Source organism: Dipodomys ordii, unplaced genomic scaffold, assembly GCF_000151885.1.
Source record: "Dipodomys ordii isolate 6190 unplaced genomic scaffold, Dord_2.0 Scaffold4, whole genome shotgun sequence".
NCBI lineage: Eukaryota > Metazoa > Chordata > Mammalia > Rodentia > Heteromyidae > Dipodomys > Dipodomys ordii.
The window spans coordinates 16501265-16523528 of NW_012267220.1; the positions used below are offsets into that span (position 1 = coordinate 16501265).

General features: G+C 37.8%; 1 protein-coding gene across 1 annotated transcript; it reads left to right on the forward strand.

Annotated features, from left to right (window-relative positions):
• The first annotated feature begins 43 nt into the window (after positions 1–43).
• Klkb1 (kallikrein B, plasma (Fletcher factor) 1) lies at positions 44–21719 on the forward strand. The gene is made up of 14 exons (XM_013023958.1): positions 44–101; positions 4507–4669; positions 5627–5733; positions 8138–8297; positions 8988–9097; positions 12167–12326; positions 13504–13610; positions 13780–13942; positions 14033–14145; positions 14289–14457; positions 17636–17811; positions 19021–19116; positions 20909–21048; positions 21531–21719. The coding sequence occupies exons 1-14, from the start codon at positions 44–46 to the stop codon at positions 21717–21719; spliced, it is 1911 nt and encodes a 636-aa protein (XP_012879412.1).
• The last annotated feature ends 545 nt before the right edge of the window (positions 21720–22264 follow it).

Sequence of the window (22264 nt, forward strand, 5' to 3'; positions counted from 1 at the left end):
TGTCTAAATCCAGCAGAGTTATATATGTGTGTTTCTTTTTAGGATGTTTTCATTCAGCCAAGCTGCTCATTTTCTTTGTTTGTTTTCCACAGTTTCCTGTGGTAAGTGTATTAACTCTAACAGTTAAAGTTAATGGTGTGTGAGAGAGGAATTGTTAAGCAAAATTTACCACCTTGGAGAAAGTTACCAAGCATAAAGCTTTGGGAGAGGGAGGAAAGCTCTTGATGATTCAGATGTCATTTTAATGTTTCGAGGAAAAGAACTACTCTCCAGATGTATTGCTATAAACACATGTAATGACCAAGAGAAGAGCTCAGAAATCAAAATCCCTTAAGGCACGAGTTACCAAAAATGTGTTTGGAGAGGAGTTCCTGTAAAGCAGATTTCAAAACAGGCAGTCAGTGCTCAGTTTTTATTGCCAATACTTAAAAAGATTAACTTTACCTAAAAATTTAAAAGAGTACTAAGCATTTTATAGTGCCTAGGTTCAATAAAAATATCTGACAAGTACTGGGTATTTTTTATTTCAAGCTACTAGAACAATATTTCAAAAATGAAGGACCCTGGTTTAAATTTAACTTTGTTTGACCAGCCCTTTGATCGTCTACATGAATCCTTTTAAACAAAGGGGTTCAATCTTATTTCTTTCTCTTTTTACTCTATTAATTTTTAGAGAATAAGAATGAGTCAGTACACTGACTTTGATTAAGTAGAGAATGGGATTTCCTTATGGGCTACCACTATGAATAGGTTCTGGAGATTAGAGTTAAGATATGGTCAAACCACAATGATTGTTGTATGGCTAAAATCAATTCCTCTGGTTTACATTTATAAAGATATGTAATGTCTACAGGATAAAGCTTCTTTTTCCCTTTCCTTAAATTGCAAGTGCCCTTCATTTGTCACCTCTTCTTTAATGTTCTTCTATGCTACAATTATTACCACATAATTAACAGTTTTTGTTTTTTTTTGGTGTGTGTGTGTGTGTTTTTTTTTTTTTTTTTGGTTTGGCATGTAGTCACCTTACCAGACCCAGTATTCAAACTTTCTCCTGGAAAACTTCCTCCATCCAGTTTTGGTCTATATGGTTCTGATGATGTAGCTTTTGTGGTTGACAGTAGTGCTAGAAATTATACCCCAACAGACCAAAAAGCAGGAAGTGTATCCATCCTGCCTGATACAAAAACTCAAAGTCTTGTAAAACTATTTTTGCTTAGACTTTTAGAAATAGGACACTTAATTTTCTAATTTGAGTTGAACCATAAGAGAATACAAAGGCCTAAGCTATGAGTACTACCCACTTGTTATGTAGATCTTGAAACCAACGGTAGTACCATGGAACAAAATAAGTCAATGCAGAAAAATTGTTTGCTGTAGAGCACAGTGTTCTAGTACTGTGGACATCAGATTCATCATGGACTTTTTTGGCTTCTGAACCAAAAATTTCATCTGTGCGCAAGGCACTTTGGACTAGGTTTCTATCATTTGGAAACAAAAGCGGTACTATATCAACACTTATTATTTAGTTTTTAGTTTTAGTTTTGTTTTGTCTTTTTGGTCCATTGTGAGGCTTGAACTCTGGGCCTAGGCACTGTCCCTCAGCTCTTCAGGTCAAGGCTAGCACTCCCACAGTACCACTTCTGTTTTTCCAGTGGTTTATCAGAGATAACAGTCTCCTGGACTTTCCTACTTGGGCTGGTTTTGCATCATGATTCTCAGATTTCAGCCTCCTGAGTAGCTAGGATTACAGGTGTGAGCCACCAGTGCCTGGCTTTGGTTATTTAATTTTTAATTGCTGCTAATCTTATGGATAAAAATGACATCTTTTTATTTTATCATGTATGCATTTATGATTCTCACTGTTTTTCATATACTTATTTGTTGTATTTCTCTGGTAAATTATTTTTTCATATCTGTCATTAATTTAATATATTTTTCTTATTTCTTATTTAATATTAGTTTTTTCTTACTATTTTTGTACTGCTTTTCATATACTTTTTATTATATTTCTCTAGCAAATTAATTTTTCATATCTGTCACTAATTTAACATAGAGTATTTTTCTTCTTATTATTAATCATGTAGTTTTTAACAAGATCATATAACCTGCCCAGTATCCAAGGATATGGGGAGGGACGTGGAAAAATTGTGAAAGCCATAATCATTATGTGATAACTTCTGCTAAATTCTCTCTACTATACAATACAAAGCTAATACTGTCATTGACGTCATCATCATCATCATCATCATCATCATCACTACTTCTAATCATCCACCCTTTTCTATTATCTGAGTCACATGGCCAGCATTGGTACTGCCAGGCCGACATTGGTCATAGTTTGCACTGTGTGCATAGGCACTGGGGAGAGATGACTGCTTTGTAATTATGAAGCAGCCTCCAAATACTAATTATCTACAGATCACGTCTCTTTATAGTTAGTATTGTCACTGGGCCAACCACTCAATAGGTTATGTGAAATGCAGGTATACACATGAGGGAACTTGTATTCCCAGAAGTTTCTATCTGTGCTCTTTCCAAAATTAAATCTTACCAAGAGGTCAGGCAGCTGAAAGGGGCAACATTGAACAAAATCACTGTTTTCATATATTGCTTTGTTGAATGATAACTCCTTTGCACAACTTAAGGGTAATAAAAACACTAAATCACAACAACAACAAAGGAAGAGAAGCTGGTTTGGATCATCAAAATAGAATCTAGATCAAGATCCCCAGAGGGTTACAATAGTGCAGAAAAAAATACTAGTCTTTGGTGCTTAATGAAACGTGTCAACCAACCTGCCCATTTCCTAAAATTTAATATGAAAATTAGAAACCCATTAAGTTGAAATGTGACTACCACGCTAGCAATGTACATGGTTGTTATGAACTATCCCATGGTTAATGGACACATGGCTGACTAAAACACATGTACTCACTAAACTGCAAAGTTTATCAAATGGACATTGAATTGGGTCTTTCAAGACAAATTCAAATTCATATATTAAATCCAGTGAAGATAATTTTTCAATAATATGGGAGGTGCAAAGTATTTCAGAGTTGTAATTCCAAACAGCAAGCAAACATTATTTTTTTCAATTTAGCATAAGGATGCATTTGTTCAAGCTATCTAAGAAGTGAGTTTGGGATTAGGAGTGACATTTTAACATTTCTAGAAAAGGGGAAAAGGTTGGGAGGCAGATTAACTTGAGATTTTGTCTCATGTTTCTATGAAATATGTGAGTCTCTGAATGCCTTGAGATTCAGTCACTTGATTCTCTCTCTCTCTCTCTCTCTCTGTCTCTCTTTCTCTCATGTCTCTCTCACACACAGAATATTAGATAAAGGGGCTGGGAAGGTGGCTCAGTGGTAGAGCGCTTGCCTTGCATGCCTGAGGCCCTGGGTTCGATTCCTCAGCACCACATAAGCAAAAAGAAAAAAGTGGTAGAGCTCTAGCCTTGAGCTGAAGAGCTGAGGGACAGCGCCCAGGCCCAGAGTTCAGGCCCCACGACCGGACCCCCCCCCAAAAAAAAAGAATATTAGATAAAGATAATGAAGCCTGCCTCAAGCTTCCTTTACAAAGTGTGAGAATTTAGAGAGATATTTATTCTAAAAGTGTTTTGAATATAGATCAAACACCATTATCTTTAAGATATGATATTTTCATGTTAGACATCAAGCAGAAACAAAGTTATGATTATATTTATTGGGGATAATTTATGTGTAACTTATTATATGGTTAAAAACCAACTACATTTTTTATATAGAAGTACCATGAAATGACTTTAGAGTTGTATATTGTTCAAACAGTTGCCTTCATGTTTTTCATCCTGTCTCTATGATTAAAGTCACATAAAGGTCTTTAGATAGCCATTGGGAAATGCAAGATAGTAAGAATATAAATATATTTTTGTTAAAAAGTCATTCATATAAAAATTATATTAAGTTGAAGTAAGCCAGGCCCAAAGAAACATAGGTCCCATGGTTTCCCTTATTTGCAATATCTAGTATATGTTTGAGTCAAGCAGAAAAGGTCAGATAAGGTGATGGTAGGAAAATGAACCCTAACATATGTATTCAAATGTTTTTTTTCTTTCATGCGATTGTTTCTAACACATTTATAAGATTATTTCTTTGTTGCTTTGTATGTCCCTCCCCCACGGTATAACCCCTGCTTTCACTGTATTTCATGTCGGTATAACTTGTGGAGGGGAAGGGGAAAAACAAATCATTTAAATAGGGATACAGGTGGACCCATTGCAACAATGAGATATACAAGTCGTTATGTCGAAAACGAACTTTACAACTTTGGTGGGGGGGGAGTATTAGGTAGGGGGCAGGGAGGATGGGAAGGGATGGGAAGGGGAAACAAAGGAGGAGGTTACAATGCTTGATAAGAAATGTACTCATTATCTTGCCCTTGTAATTGTAACTCCTCTGTACAGTATTTTCACAATAAAAAAGTCATTCATATTCATTCCAGATCAACATTTTAACAATTGTATTGTAGGTTGTCTGACTCAACTATACAAAAACACCTTCTTCAGAGGTGGGGATGTGACCGCCTTGTACAGCCCAGATGCCCACCACTGTCAGATGGTGTGTACATTTCACCCCAGGTGTTTGCTCTTCAGCTTTCTCCCTTCAAGCTCAACCAAGGATCCCAAGAAAAGGTACAAGAGAGTTCATCACTAATTCAAATGGTCACTTTTCAAAGTAGTATCCATTGTATGTGAATTGCACACAGCTTTGTAGCATCTCTCAGGATTGTCTATGGTCAATGTGTTGTTCAACACTAATTCAGATATCTCTCCAATTGGATGAAAGTCATCCTATTAAAAGTTGATTCCAGGGTATGTAAACAATGAAGTTAACCTTACAGTTGACTTTTCAAATGGAAGGGAGCCTTGCAATAGACGGAGACTACAAGGAGTTACTAAGCAAGATGACCTTTATATATAGATCTCAACTTCATGACTAATTAAACTTTTTAAATAAACTACTTAAAAAATCTCAAGTTGAAAATTATTTCCTGAAAGTTAAGAAATGCTAGAACAATCTTCAATATGGTTGACTTTTGATACATATATATGTATATATTATTATATATAATAACATTATATATTACATATATTTATTTAAATGTGTTTATTGCTAGGTGCTGGTGGCTCATGTCTATAATCATTCTTACTCTGGAGGTTGAGATCTGAGGATTGCAGTTCAAAGCCAGTCCAAGACAGAATGTCCATGAGACTCTTATTACCAATTAACTACCAAAAAAAACCCTCCCAGAAATGAAACTGTGGCTCAAGTGGTAGAATGCTAGTCTTGAGTACAAAAGCTGAGTGTCAAGGTCCAGGTCTTGAGTTTTGGGCTCAGGACTGGAACACACACACACACACACACACACACACACACACACACACACACACACACACACACACACTGTCTAGAAAGAAAAACAATGCTGAGGTGAGGAGTTGCAGAAACTACTGGATGTTATGGAACTGATTCTAAGAATGTTTCTCTCACAAGTTGCTGTCTTATTCATGTTAATATATAGACAACACTAGGCATGTTCTAGATGCAGGTTCATTCTGCTTCCTAAGTGACTCCTGTTTTGAAAACAGGTTTGGTTGCTTCTTGAAAGACAGTGTGACTGGAGACCTGCCAAGAATGCGTCGAACAAATGCAATATCTGGATATTCCTTAAAACAATGTGGATATCAAATAAGTGGTAAGGGGTGGATTTCTTAGCTATATCTGAGTTCCTAATGGATTATCATGGAATAGTTTTTGCTCCAATGCTGGACTGCCATGGACTTTTGGAAGGGAGCAGCAAAAAAGATAAAACAGATGGAGTAGTGTTCTGGCTACGAATGTTGTCTTAATCAGTCAACATTCTTAATGAAGCTTATTTGCTTATTTATTTACTTGCCTATATTAGTTACTTGGAAGGGTGAATCTTGTGGTTACATTTCCACATTTGTTTACAATATATTTTGATCAGTTTCACCTGCTCTATCATCATCCCTGACCCTCTGAGGCTCTTATTATTCATGAAATTAGCACAGACTTCTAAGCTTTGCAAAAAATGAATTCATATGCAAGCAAAAGCTGCTGCTTGACTTGGTGCCCGGTAAGTCACTTCAAGAAAACTCAGGGAATCTCTCTTCCAAGTTCACTTGAGGGTAATTTGTGATTCTCAATCAGCAGCGCTTTGTCCTTCCCCTCCCAGAGAATATTTAGCAGTGTCTGGGGTCATTGGGGATTGTCACTGAGAGAGATGCTGCTGCTTTACATAGTCAGTTGAGACCAGAGCTGTCAACGAACATTCTAAAAGGCACAGAACCGTCCCCACAATAAAGAAATTTCTGGCCCAAAATGTCAGTGTAGTGCTGTCCACAAGGTTTTGGGAAAGCTTTTCGTGTATCAGCCAACCTGAAGGTTTGGGTTCTTTGAATCCTGCTGAGACTAATACTTGTTAGAAAAAAATCTGAAGGCTAGGATGACACATGTTGCTATAGATGGTACAGGAAATGTTTTCTACACTATCCTAAAAACCTAACACTAATTGACTATTTCTCTACAATGATGGGCTGATCAGAAAATAAAAAGGGTTACAAAAATTATCTCACTGGCTGAGCTGTATCCTTACTATTTTATCTTTACTATCTACAGTTAATTTTGTAGGGTAAAATTTCAGATACTTTCAATTTTTTTCATCAATACCACACAATCGATACACACAAATTTTAAACACATTCTGATTTTTAAATAGTTAATAATAAAGGATAGCAATGCCTGAGTAATAATATGGAGGCATGACTTAACCTAGTTAATCTGAGGTGAAGTAGATTAGAAAATCAAATTAATAAAAAAAATTAGTTAATAATAGGGATACAGGTGGACCCATTGCAACAATGAAATGTACAAGCCGTTATGTCAAAAACGAACTTTACAACTTTGGTGGGGGAGGTGGGGAGGTTTGGGTGGGGGGGGCGGGGGGAGGATGGAAAGGGATTGGAAGGGGAAACAAAGGAGGAGGCTACAATGCTTGATAAGAAATGTACTCATTATCTTGCCCATGTAATTGTAACCCCTCTGTACAGTATTTTCACACAAAAAAATTAGTTAATAAAATAGTACATAAATAAAATAAAATTTATATACTAATTCAACTTTGGTACAAGTTTTCAGTGAAATGTAAGTTCTCATTATCCTCTCTTTCAGCTAAATTTAAAGGGAAAAAATGTGCCATTCCCAATACTGCTAGTTATGGTTAATTTGTCCCCAAATTTAGTTTTACTCATTAAACTTGATTTGAAAGATTTTTTTCTAACTATCTCAGAATACCTTAGATTAAAATAAAATACAAATTCCAGGAAGAACATAAGGTCTCCAAGCTCAAGATGAATTTTAGTTAAAAACATGTAGATGTAGGTAAAGCTTTCAGTTAATCATAAAGAAAGAGTTTTGTTGTAAATATTTCTCCTATATCTTAGCCTATTCCTTTTCTTATCTGCAGCGAATTTGAAGAGTTTCCATTTCTATAATCAGCATATGTCCATGAACACCTCTGGGGATGACCCATTTATCCCAACTTCAATGTATTGTTTTACTTTTAACTTACATGTTTTTGGTCTCCTTATTCTTAAAATTAGTTTGACTAGTTGAAAGTAGAGAAATTAAGATAAAGAAGATTCTTCATCCAGTGGCACATGTCAAAGATTGTTTAATGAAATAATTCCATAGCACTCATGATCAATATCCTGGTTATTTGAGACTTGTATAAACATTTCTACTTCCCACTGATAATTCAACACAAAATGTGACCCGTATTGAGGTATACGCTTTGAAGTTTAGAAGTAGAACAATTCCTTTTTAATTCTAGCATTTAAGGTTCTGTGTTCATATGTGCGTGCATGTTGTGTGTGTGTGTGTGTGTGTGTGTGTGTGGTGTATTTCATGTAGAATTAAATCATTTAGGGTCATAATAAAAACATTAAGTCCCCAGTTAATACAGCAGTACCCCCAAAGTGGGATATAATGATTCAAAACTGCCTTGCCTTATTGGTGTTGATGATCCTCCTCTAGAAAGAAATTTGTCTGAATTTGCTCTGCATATTTCATTTATACAGCTTGCCACCGGAACATTTATGAAAACATTGACATGAGAGGGTCCAATTTCAATATATCTAAAGTTACAAGTCCTGAAGAATGCCAAAAACTGTGCACCAATAATATTCTCTGCCATTTTTTTACATATGCCACACAAACATTTCCCAATGCAGAGTATCGGTGAGTGAACCATGAGGTTTGTTCTTTGCCATTGGGTGGGGGTGGGAGGGCTCAATTTTGTGGGTTTTTTTGTGTATGACTTGTAACTTGTTTTTCTCCAATTAAAACCAAAGATTGAGTTCTAGTCACTTTGGTTATTTACTCAATTTTAATGGCATTTTTCCTGAAGAGATTAGAATCTACTGGACCCACAGGCTCTGTTTAGGAGTGGAGGTTTGGAATGATGCCTTCCACTTGTGGTTCTGGTGGCTTACAGCTGTAATCCTAGCTACTCAGGAGACTGAGGAATGAGGATCACCATTCAAAGCCAGCCCAGGCAGAATCCACGAGATTCTGATCTCCAAAAGGTTAAAAATGGAACAGTGACTCAAGTGGTAAAGTGTCAGCCTTGAATGAAAAAGCTAAAGGATTGCCCAGGCCCCTAGTTCAAGCCTCCGTACTGGCACATACAAACCAAAAAGACTCCTTCCACTCCACTCCATTCTTACCCTAACCCCTCCTCTGCAGGGGAATGGAGGAAAATGTCTGCCAGTTCATTATTCCCTTAACCTACATACTACCAGGTTCTTGTTTGCCTTGACATTTTAAAATGCCACTGCTTGTGGACCATATCAATGCCAAAAATTACCTGCGAAATTGCATGCATCTTAATAAATAGGAAGCAAAGTCTTCTCTTCTCTTCATATTCAGGAACAACTGCCTGTTAAAACACAGTCCAAGTGGTACGCCCATGAGTATAAAGGTGCTGGACAGTGTGGTGTCTGGATTCTCCCTGAAGCCTTGCGCACTTTCAGAAATCGGTAATTGGATGACTAGCACTTCACTGAGTTCAGTAGGCAGTGCAAGAGTTCCCCTGGGGAATGTGTTCATCTCTGAAGCCTGTGAGTCTGTTGGTGAGAGAGGTTATCAAGTGAAGGACTTTGAAATAAGCATTACTCTCTAAGACCTCAGTGTGCCAGTTCCAGTTGCAGATTTCTTATAAGAAAGGGGGGCTGGAGATAGAGAGGGAGGGAGGTAGAGAGGAAAAGAGAGATGGAGAGGGAGAGGGAGGCAGAAGGGTCAGAATCAGAGAGAGAGAGAGCTGAGGATGTTATGCTGCTAAAGATGGAGGAAGTGTCCCTAAGCAAGACTTGAGCAAAAGGTGACCTATGGAAGTTGAAAATAGCCAGGAAACATATTTCTATGGGGCCACCCAAAGGGACGAAACCTTGCTGCCATCTTGATGGTAGCCCATCAAGACCAATTGTGAACTTCTGATGTCTAGGAGTTGTGTTTTTTTAACTGTATTTTTTTTTTTGTCTTTTCTAGTTTGGTACTGGGGATCGAACCCAGGATGTTGCACTTGCTAGGCAAGCGCTTTGCCTCTGAGCTACATCCCATCCCTGATGTCTAGGAGTTCAAGATAATAAGTTTATGTTGTTTAAAGCCTCTCAGTTTATAATAATACCCCTCTAACAGCAGCAATAGGACACTAGTTCAATGAATTTATAGAGAAAATTGTTAAGGCCATATTTAGTGAAATGACTCTATCATGATGCATCCACAGAATTCCATTGTTTTAGACATATAAGTAATTTCAATTAGAATATCTAGACAGTTGCCATGAAAACCACTGCTACACAGTATGGTGTGCTAGCTCTTGCATTGGTTTCTGCATTAGGCCCTCTGTGTGGAAGATTGCAAAGTTCCAAACATCAGGTATCTTTTCCTATTTGACTCTTTTTCCTTCCCACACATCCTTTCTATGCTCTATGCCATATTTGTTGTTTCAAATATGTACTTTTAGATTCATATATGTTCTGGGAGAGTTTTTGAAGATACGACTATGAAGTAAGAGTGGTAATTCAGATGTATTCCCTTCTGTATGGAGCATTCGTTTTTGCTTATTTTTTCTGTTGCTCTAGCATAAAAGCCCCGAGACTAGATAATTTCTAAAGAAAGGACATTTATTCAGTTCTTGATTCTGGAGTCTGGGAAGTGACCATATCCAGAAAGGGCCTCCAGAGGCATTGTAACATGGGGAAAAGTGCAAAGGGAAGTAGACAGTTGTGGAAGAGCCAAAACCCAAGAGGAAGCTTTTCTTTGTAACAATCTTCTGCAGAGAAACTAATCCAGTACTATAGGAAAAACATTAATTCATTCACAGGGGGTCTGAAATTCACAATACTTCCCAAGAAGCCTCTCCTCCCAACAATCAACACACTGAGGACCAAATCTCACAAGAGTGCTGATTCAAAAGTAGCAACACTTGCTGATAGTGTTTGCTGTGATCACTAGAGACTGACAAGATTGTCAGCTGTTACTACATAATTGTTTTGAAGGGCTGCCATTAAATATGGGATTAGACTAGTCTAGGTGGTTCTATAGGTGAGCTTAAGATAGATACATGTGTGCAGAATACAAGAAAAAACTATCCCTACACCTTCATGGTCCAGAAAAGAAATGGACCTTGTCATGAGATAATGCATTCTTCATAACTACAAATATCTCAGTAAAGTTGTGAACAATCCGTTGGGTATCCCTGTGAATATGCAAATTATAGGCTGGCATCAGTGTCCCATGCACTCATTTCCAACTGTCAGGATCTGCGCATATCAGATTTTTTTCTTAATTTAGTTTGGTTTTTAAAATTATTATATTTAAGTAGTTGTACAGAAAGTTGCCCTTTAACAAGACAGTTGGTGAATATATCACCAATATATCATATCATCACCTTTCAACATTCTCATCCATCCATCTTTTACCCACCCCTTCCCTCACTCTTCTTAATTTTGTTGGTTATACATTGGTTATATTTGATTTTTTTTGGTCGGTAATGGGGTTTGAGCTCAGGGCCTGGGAGCTATTGCTGAGCTCTTGTGCACAAGGCTAGCACTCTATCACTTTGAGCCACACCTCCACTTCCAGTTTTCTGGTAGTTGAAAGTAAGAGTCTCATAGACTTTTGTTCTTGTTGGCTTCAAACCTCAATCCTCACATCTCAGTCTCCTGAGTAGCTAGGATTACAGGTATAAGTCAACAATGCCTGGCTTATATATTTGATTTTTCATTCAAGTAATTGATAATTTCAGAGACTGCTTACATGAAGGTATCATAGGAGATTCTCTCTGTCTCTCTGTTTATCTCTTTCTCTGTTTCTGTTCCTTTGTCTCTGTTTCTGTTTCTCTTTTTTCTCTTTCTTTATCTGTTTCTCCTCTGACTCTTTCAGTACAACTCTGTACATTTAACTTGTGACTACATTACATTCATTCTTCCCATAAACGCTATTATTATTTCTAAGCTTCCATAACCTTAATAGAACTATTGTTATCATATCAAGTTGAGTAAATAATATAAACACAAAAATAAATGAGAAATAACATTATGTCAGGAGAATGAAAGGAATTTTTTTTCCAGTTCTACTCTTAAGGAGACACATGGCATTTCTATCATCTACCTAGGATTTCTGTTGCTCTCCTTTTATTAAAAAGTTTTTCATAATATCTGAGAACATAGAACATAAACCTGTTAAATCACTGTCCCTAAAGCCAATTAAGGATGAGGGAGTAGGAGAAAAATACAAATATACACTGAGTAACCGAAATGTTTTGGGGAGGGGGGAAAGAGGAGCTGGGAGCAAAGATTATTACTCAATTTCTTTGATGGCATGGAATTTCTCTCTTATCAGCATTAGAATAGTGTTGCCTATCCCCAAAGGGCACAGAGGTTTGCAGGAATTGTAACAGATAGTTTTGCCCTTAGCATGTATAGTTCTATAAGTTCACAGAGAAAGAAAATTCATCAGAATTTTCTTCCTTATTATGATAAAGTCCAAGCAAACTTAGCCCATTTCACCCACTAAAGGATGCTCTTCCTCCATGAGTACAACAGGTTGCCATATGGATCTGTTCCAGCATCGAGCCTTTTCAGACATGGATGTGGCCAGAGTGGTCTCCCCAGATGCTTTTGTGTGTCGAACCATCTGCACTTACCACCCCAACTGCCTCTTCTTTACATTCTATACGAACGCGTGGAGTGTAGAGTCACAAAGGTGAGTGTGGCGGGCAGCCCACGCTGCTGTCCGCTCAGCCATCTTACATCCTTGTCTGAGTTTTGAAAATGTTTTATTTATCTTCCCCCAAACCCTAGCAGCTGCAGTTTAAGGATGCAATTTTCTGCCAGACTCAATTTAGTGGATATGCTATGCTGTATCCTGTTTTACATAAAATAAATATGAATCACTGTGAAACTATGAAACAAAAAAAGAGGAATTTGACACCCTTCTTCCTGGTATTTATGGGTTGGATCAGGTGAAAACTACTCTACTCACCTGCAATATATCCTTTCAGATTTTTTTTTGTCTAGAAATTAGATTCTTGTGTGTCCTGATTTAAGTTCTGATCTGACCTCTTTAGCGTTAAGTAATTAATCCTTTAAAAAATATATATACAGGACTTGGAATGTGGCTTAGTGGTAGAGTTCTTGCTTCGCATGCATGAAGCCCTGGGTTCAATTCCTCAGTACCACATAAACATAAAAAGCCGGAGGTAGTGCTCAAGTAGTAGAGTGCTTGCCTTGAGCAAAAGAAGCTCAGGACAGTGCCCAGGCCCTGAGTTCAAGCCCAAGGACTGGAAAAAAATAAAGTAAAAAAATATACAAATGGGCCCAACAGACAGCATGTATTTTATAAGAAAAGCAAAAATCCCAATATTTCATCCTTTGATTTTCTTTTTTTTTTTCACTTAGAAAGTAGAACTCTGCCACTATTTAGAAAGTAGAATTCTACAATTATCTTCTTTTGATATGTTATTAGTTTTCACCAGACAGAACTGTGGCTTGGTTTACATGTATACATTATAATTTATTAGAATCCTACAGTCTAGCTTACTTTGTCGAGATTCTCAATAAAATAAAACATTCAGAGTTGCTTTTTAAAAATATAGAGAGGGGCTGGGAAGGTGGCTCAGTGGTAGAGCTCTTGCCTTGCATGCTCGAGGCCCTGGGTTCGATTCCTCAGCACCACATAAGCAAAAAGAAAAAAGCTGGAAGTGGTGCAGTGGCTCAAGTGGTAGAGCGCTAGCCTTGAGCTGAAGAGCTGAGGGACAGCGCCCAGGCCCAGAGTTCAGGCCCCACGACCAGACCCCCCCCCCAAAAAATAGAGAGAGACAGCTTTAGTATTTTGTATTAATGTAGCTTTCTTTTTGTTTCTCATACTTTTTATTATATAGAAATGCATGTTATCTTAAGACTTCTAAAAGTGGTACCCCAAGTCCCTCTATTCAAGAAAACACTATATCTGGACACAGCCTGGCCACTTGCAGGAAGACATTGCCCGGTAAGGAGAGTCGGTGATGGTACTAGATGACTGGCAGATACGAAGATTATTTTCCCCCTAAGTGCAAGTGGTCTAGCAGTCTTCAGGGCACTAGAACTATGTGATCATGTGGTTTATTGTTTGGTGATTGTGATTGTTTTGTAACTTTTTCTGTTGTTACTTGATATAGAACCCTGCCATTCCAAAATCTACTCTGGAGTCGACTTCAGAGGAGATGAGCTGAATGTGACTTTTGAGGAAGAAGCTACTGCTTGCCAGGACACTTGCACAAAGATAATTCGCTGTCAGTTTTTTACTTTCTCATCCCTCCCAGAAGACTGCAAAGGAGAGAAGTAAGGGGAAATGTATTTGGTGACTGGCAAGGTATTTCTCACCATTTCTTTCTCTGAAGGTTTACTCTTTGTATGGTTCCTTTGATGCAGGTGTAAATGTTCCCTAAGGTTCTCACTGGATGGCAACCCAGCTAGGATCACATCTGGGCCCCACTGGAGCTCTGGCTATTCTCTGAGACTGTGCAAAACGGGGGACGGCTCTGGTGAGTCTTTGAAGCCCTTGTCCAGGGATAGCTGGGTTATTGCATTGGGTGACTTCGTCTTCAGGACAGCATTGGGTATCTCGTTTTCCTCCACTCTGATTTCTCCCAGCTCTGACCCTGTGCTGCAAACCCTCTCGTTTTAGTCTGCACGACAAAAACAAATGCACGCATTGTGGGGGGAACAAACTCTTCTTTGGGAGAGTGGCCCTGGCAGGTGAGCCTGCAAGTCAAGCTGACATCGCGAAACCACGTGTGTGGTGGGTCCATCATCGGAGAGCAATGGGTCCTGACTGCTGCCCATTGCTTTGATTTGTAAGTTTATAGAAGGGGATCTTGTCTGTTTGTCTTGAAGAATCAAATCTATAGTCAGTTTCTCCAAGATCAGATGACTTTATTTTTAAAATTTTTAATTTTATTTTTATTGAAAAGGTGATGAGCTGGAGGGTTATGGTTACATGGGTAAGGCAATAAGTACATTTGTTTTTAATCATTTTTACCCTGTTCCTCTTTGCCCACTTTATTAATAGAATAATTATTTGCTTGCTAAAAACTATCTTATTTAAATTTTATTCTGGGGGGTAAGGGGGCTTGAACACAAAGCCCTGGCTGCCTTGCAAGGCAAGTGTTCTACTACTTAAGCCATACACCCAGCTCTTTATGTGTTAGCTTATTTTTCAGGTAGGGTCTCACTAGATCCAAGGACCAGCCTTGGACTGCAGACCTTGTATATAGCTGTGGTTACAGGCATGGACCGCCACACTCAGACTCTAAATTGACTCTTTAAGCAATAAATAAGATTATAAAAATTGCATATAATTATAGGGATCCATATGATGTTTTGATACATGCTTATTATGTGATCGTATGTGTGTGTGTGCGCGCGCACGTGCATGTGTGTATGTGTGTATGTATGTTCACCCAAGTAAAAAAAACCTCAGGGGCAGTCCTCAGATGCTGAGGCTTGAGGTTCTACCACTTAAACCACAGCTCTACTTCTAGATTTTTTTTTGGTAGTTAGCTGACAATAAGAGTCTCACAGACTTTTCTGCCCATTCTGGCTTTGAACTGTGATCATCAGATCTTAGTCTCCTGAATAGCTAGGATTATAGGTATGAGCCACTGGTGCCTGGCTGTTGTGAGATATTTAAGTCAGAGCAAATCTATTTATCTCCTCAAACATTTATTTTTTCTTCATGGTGAGCCCACAGAAATATTCTCGACTAGATTTTTTGAAATATACAGTATACTATCATGCAACAATTCCCAAAGACTTTTTACTATTATCTAGATGTTACTTAATAGTTGTTGTTAAATCTGTCCCTGTCCTTGATGCTCTTTTATTCTCCTCTGATCCTGGAAACTGCCATTGAGCTCTCAAGTACTATGAGATAAACTTTAAAAAATCCACATAGAAGTCAGTTCTTCTAGTATTTGACTTTTGTTCCTGGCTTCTTTCACTCAGCATGATATTCTTTAGTTCTATCCACGTTAACACAGATGACAATTTATCCTTTACTGTGGCTAAATTGTATTCCATTGTGTTGTTGCATAGTATTATCTTATTCACTGACCAGTTGTTGGATAGTTGGGCTCCCCCCCCAGGTTTTAACATAATATACAAGTCCTTTTCCTCCACAACCTTCCCAACACTTGTTACTTTTGACTTTTTGTAGCAGCCATTCTTAGTGGAACAAGTGGATGTGATTTGTATATCCCTGACATTAGTGATATCAAAGACATTTTAAGGAGAGATGATATTCAAAATATTTAGCAGAATGTAGGGGCCTAACCAGTCCAGGCCATCAGAACACAGTGTGTGGCCAATTTGCACTATTTTATTGGACAGAGAGTATAATATGTCAAATTTTGAAGTTTAAAACACTGAAACTTTGTAGTTTGTGAGTCACAGCGCCACCAGTTATTACAATGGTGGTTTGGGGCAATTCACAAACCTTTTGAGGATTTAAAAAATTTTTTTAATCTAATATTTTTCCTGTCTGGGGGCTTGAATTCTGGGCCTTGAAGCTGGCTCTGTGTTTTTTGTGCTCAAGGCTATTGCTTTACCTCTTGAGCCACAGCTCCACTTCTGGATTTTTATAGTAAATTGGACAGAAGAGTCTCATGGACTTTTCTGTTCAGGTTGGCTTCAAACCACAATCCTCAGATATCAGCCTTCTGAGTAGCTAGGATTACAAGTGTGAGTATCTAATTTATGATGTTGTTAGAATAATTAAATGACATTTGAACATTTAATATCATAGTTGAAATATAACAATTGCTCAGAAAATATTAAGTTAACATATACTGCATTCCATAAGAATTATAGAAATGGACAAAACTTATGAATAAGCTAAAGAGATACCAAGATGTACTTGGGATCTCCCCAAAATAAATACAAATCATTTTTTTCATGCTTTAATTTTTTTTATTGTGAAAAAACTGTACAGAGTGGTTTGGAATTCTATGCCTCCATCAGAAAGAATGACATTGCCCCATTTGTTATGAAATGGAAAGACTTGGAAAAAATTATATTAAGTGAAGTAAGCCAGGCCCAAAGAAACATAGGTCCCATGGTTTTCCTTATTTGCAATATCTAGTATATGTCTGAGTCAAGCAGAAAAAGGTCAGATAAGTTGATGTTAGGGAAATGAACCCTAAGATATGTATTCAAAAACATTTTTATTTAGTGGAATTTTACCCTTCCCCTGCCCCAAAGGGTAAGGCCAGGAGCTGTGTATTAAAATCTACATACTGCCACAACTCCACAGCAGTCAGTGGCTTTGTGGAGGATAGCCTGGCCCCTATAGTTACCCGTGTGTGTGTGTGTGTGTGTGTGTGTGTGTGTGTGTGTGTGTGTGTGTGATGTCAATAAGTGACTTTGTGGAAGGAAGATGATTGACCCAGAAAAGAATGCTCTGAGCTGGGAACTAATCTTTGATTTTTCTAAGTGCACCAAAATTGGGATCAAGCACTTTCATTCTTGAAGGCTCTGTACTGTGTTTTAAGAGATTGTAGAGCTGGAATCATTGTGATATAATTTAAGAATTATAATATTTACACTAGATTTTTGCTGGTACCAGGGCTTGATCTGAGGACCTCATGCTCTTGCTCAGTTTTTTTCCCCATCTCACAGATGTTACTCTCCCACTTGAACTACACTTCTATTTCTAGCATTTTGCTGCTTATTGAGGAGTTTTGAGGATTTGTCTATCTCAGCTGGCCTGGAATCAGGATCCTCAGATCTCAGCCTCTTGAGTAGCTAGGATTACAGGCGTGATCCACCAGTGTCCAGTTTATAGGCACTTTTTTGTAAACAAAATGATCAGAGATCCAGTACTGTTGCTGTGGGTGATCACAATTTACCAGGAAGAGGAAATGGATCATATGTAGAATTTTCTTCCTTAGCCTTTTTTAAGAGAGGAAAGGAAAGGAAAAATGGAACAAGCAATAATCCTAGATCTCATCAGGCATTTATGTTTTTCTCTCCTAGGATGCCCCACATGGATGTTTGGCACATTTACGGTGGTCTTATAAACCTGTCTGAAATTACAAAAGAAACTCCTTTCTCACAAATAAAAGAACTTATTATTCACGAGAACTATAAAGTCTCAGAAGGAGGGCATGACATTGCCTTAATAAAACTGCAGGCTCCTTTGAATAATACTGGTATGCAACCTATTTAAGGAAATGCTATAAAGTGAATGACATTTGATTAAGTTAAGACATCAGCTTGAATGAGAGGCAAAATCTGCAGACGTTGCCTTTACTTCTTGCTTGGTGTCAAGTAGAAGTTGAGGACTACCAAGAAAATGACACTCCTGTGACATAAAAAAAAATCTTCTACTCAAGGAATAAGAAATGATCAGTGGTTTTTCCAGAGAGTAGCACAGATGAATAGATGTTGTTAAAATAGTAGGCTGAGTCAAGTTGGTGCCTCGTGCCTGTAATCCTCGCTATCTCCAGAGGCTGAGATCTGAAGATTGTGGCTCAAAGCCAGCCCAGGCAGGAAAGTCTGTGAGACTCTTATCCCCAATTAACAAGCAAAACAAACAAACAAACAAACAAACTGGAAAGTGGAGTTGTAACTCAAGTGGTAAAGAACTAGTTTTGAGAAAAAAAAAAAAGCAAAATGAAAATACCCAGATTCTGAGTTCAAGCTCTAGTACAGGCACAGGAAAAAAAATATAATAGTAGGCCAGTTAATATCCATGCCCAACCAAGAGCATTGGTCTTCTTTTGGTAAGAATCACCAGAATCATTGCTGGAATTTAGGGACACTGGGATGAAGAGAGTGTCAGGGAACAGCTGTTATTTTCCAGGATGAACTTCTGGAGAGAAAAGACAGATGCATGAGTAAGTTCTGGGGAGAAGGGAGCCTTATTGTTTTGGAGCGTCACTCTAGAGAAACTCAATGTGCGCTCACACAACCCAGTTTTTAAGGCCCATTAACAACTGTGACCACACACAACTGGCCTTCTGACTTATTCTTTAATATCCTCATGTCTAAAATGAAGGGAATCATTTCTTCTCTCCATTTGTTACAATAAGTAAGATAATAAGTAAAGGCACTTCATGGAACACTTCTGCTGTGACTGATTCATAACATATACTTAAAAAAAAAGGCAAGGCCTTACAACAGCATTTGACAGTAAATTTGGGTTCTGACTTTTGGTTTAACCAAGGAAATGTCCATAATATTTTTATGTCATGTGGGGGAGAAATTTTCTTGAATCACCAATTCAGAAGTTAAGCAGAGAGCAGAAGGCTCATTCTCAGTAGGAGTCTGTGGAAAGAACTTCTAGGGATAGTTAAAGGCGTGTTTTCAAAGTCAGTATCAGTAATGTCACTTAACCTAGTTTTAACATTATCTTTCAGAATTCCAAAAGCCAATATGTTTGCCTTCTAAAGCGGATATAAATACAATTTATACCAACTGTTGGGTGACAGGTTGGGGCTACACTAAGGAAAAAGGTACAGATTGACATTTTCTCTGTTTTTCTATTCTGACATGTTAAATCAGCTCCCATCTAAATTGATGTCCAAGTTTATGAGTTTTTTTTTGTGGTAGTATTGATATTTGAACTCAAGTTCTCACACTTTTGAATCAGGTGCTATACCACTTACACCACATGCCAACCCCTTCATGTTTTGCTATTTTTTTTTCTAATAGGGTCTTACGTTTTTTGCCCAGCTTCAGGTTACAGTCTTTGTACCTACAGCTTCCTGGGTAGTTGGGGATGACAAGCTTGTGCCACCATACCCAGCCTTTTTCTTGAGATGGGTCTTCCTAACTTTTGCCTGAGCTGGCCACAAACTGAGATTTTCCTTAGTTTTACTTCCAGAACACCCATGGTTATAGGTACGAGTCTCTGCACCAGGCCAAACTTTTAATTAATATATTCCCTAATATTTGTTCAGTGATTCCTGAGATATAGTTGGTTTTGACACTGAACATACAATGAGGTAATTTTTTTTAGCATCATCTTTCACAATGAAGATTATTTGTTTGACTTTGAGAAATTGGGCCTTTATATGATCAACAAGCCCACTTGGTCCTCAATATTACTATAGCTACAAATTAATATTAATTACTATTACTATCAATAGTAGTTATCATTAACAATTATGTGCTATTGATATTGATAGTGTTGTCGATAATGCTATTAATATTAAACACTATTAATATTAATTGCAATAGTAAAAGTAACTAATAATAATATTAAGAATAATTGATTTCTGCCTCCCCATTCTATGTTCTTCCTTGACATCAAATAGATAGTTGTATAGACCGGCAGACACATAATCTCTTTTTAAGGCCAGTTCTTAATGTTTTTACATTCATTTGTTTCAGGATCTGGTGATGCTTGTGACATTTTCTCTAATGCTTTTAAAGCTTACATCAAGCACATAGGTTTATGAAGAAAACCAATTTGATTGCAATAAAGCTAAAAGGATAGGTATAATGATAGATGTGCATCTATATTAATATATTAAATAGTTGTTTTAATAACTACCATAATTTGGAAACTATGATGTACAAGTGTTATTTTCATATTTTTCCATATACGCCCACCACTACTGTAATGCAATATGAACATAGTTATAATCTTGGTCTAGGACTAGATAAAAGCTGCAGCTACTGGTTAGAACATCCAGATGATCATACTGGAGGCAATGCATGCCCTCCGAGGGGCTTAGACTAAGATGAGAGGATGGTACAGGCTGAGACACAGTCTCTGGTCAGCCTAGGTTATGGGATTGTTGAAACTGTCTCTGTGTTTCTCTCATTCCTGTTCCTCTCTCTCTTTCTTTCTCCAGTTCTCTCCCTGCCTGTCTCTCTCAGACTCTCTTGTTATCTTTCTGTGTCTTCCTTTGTCTGACTGACTATCTCTCCCCCCCTCTCTCCAGATCTTTCTCTGTCTCTCTGCCTGTCTCTGTCTGTCTTTATCTGCATATGTGAGAGATATTTATTAGCTGTCTCTGTCTGTCTTTATCTGCATATGTGAGAGATATTCATTAGCTGTTCACATATATACATACATATACATGTATACATATATATACACATATACACCAGCATATAAGCATATAAATGCATACATGCATGCATATGTATACACACATACATATATAAACATACATATACACACGCATATATATGTATGACCCTACTGAGAAATGCATCACATGATTTGTTATAAGATTTTAGGTGCCATGTTTATTGTATTCCTCCCTTTGAACTTGTATATTGGTTGCTTCATAGATGAAATCCAAAATACTCTACAAAAGGCAAGTCTCCCTTTGGTAACAAATGAAGAATGCCAGAAAAGATATAGAGATTATACCATCACCAAACAGATGATCTGTGCTGGCTACAAAGAAGGGGGGAAAGATGCTTGCAAGGTAACACATTTCATTATGAAACAATGCACAATACTCTGCTAGAGATAACTAATGTCAAAAATAGTTTTCAGTAATGTGTTTCATTGCATTTAAAATTTCAGACGGAAATTATCTGTTGATTTTATACACACCATCTAACATATATAATGTGCTCCACATATTGTTTATGATCCATATGTCACAGTCGGTGCAGGTGAATGCTGTAATTCAGAATAACAATGATATGTACTGTAATTATACTAAAATATAAGAACATACAAGTTCTTTGACTCAAGAATAAAGAAGTCAAAATTTCTTAGCTGCTTCTACTTATGGATGGAAGCTGGAATACACGGAAAATGCAATCATTTTTGTCAATTTCGTCACATGCAACGATCGGTGGGAATGGAGATGCTTGTGTGTGTTGTGCGTGCTGTGTGAGATGTTGTTGTACCTCTGATATCACCTTCACTCATTGTATTTTTAAACCCACTGTGACCCAGGGTGATTCCGGTGGCCCTTTAGTTTGTAAGCACAATGGAGTGTGGCAGTTGGTTGGCATCACCAGTTGGGGTGAAGGCTGTGCCCGCAAGGAACAACCAGGTGTCTATACCAAAGTTGCTGAGTACGTGGACTGGATTTTGGAGAAGACCCAGAATGGCAGTGGAGATGCATCAATGACATCACCATGAAGAGCAAGGGTTCAAGCCCAACTCTGAGCCTTGAGCTCCTTGCCTGCAAATGCACAGTAGCATCTACCTCACCTTGTCACAAATCAGAAGAACACAATGAATACACAGCTGCTGGGGACATTGTCTCATGACACTATCTTGCCCAAACATGCTTTGAAAATTTAGTCACAGAAGCTTCTATGGGGAGATGACTGAAGAGCTTCATGTTTTGTTTTTTGTTGTCGTTGTTGTTTTTTGAAATAAAATGTCCAATGAATGTGAGTAGATAATGTCTTCTTATAGCTATGAAACGGAACTGAAAATAAGTTGCTTGAGATTCTCTCACAGTGACTGGGATCTTTGCCACTTACTGTTTCCCTTGAAACTCTGTACCTCTTAGTGGCCACTTCTCTAAGCCTCAGACTTCATCAATTATTTTGAATTATTCTCTAAACCAAGCACTGCTACACTGGGGGTAAAGAGTGGGAAAGCCTGAGCTTCATTTCACCCAGGGCAAAGAGTTCTGTGTAACATTCCACTTTGCAATAAAAAGAGGAGTTATCTGC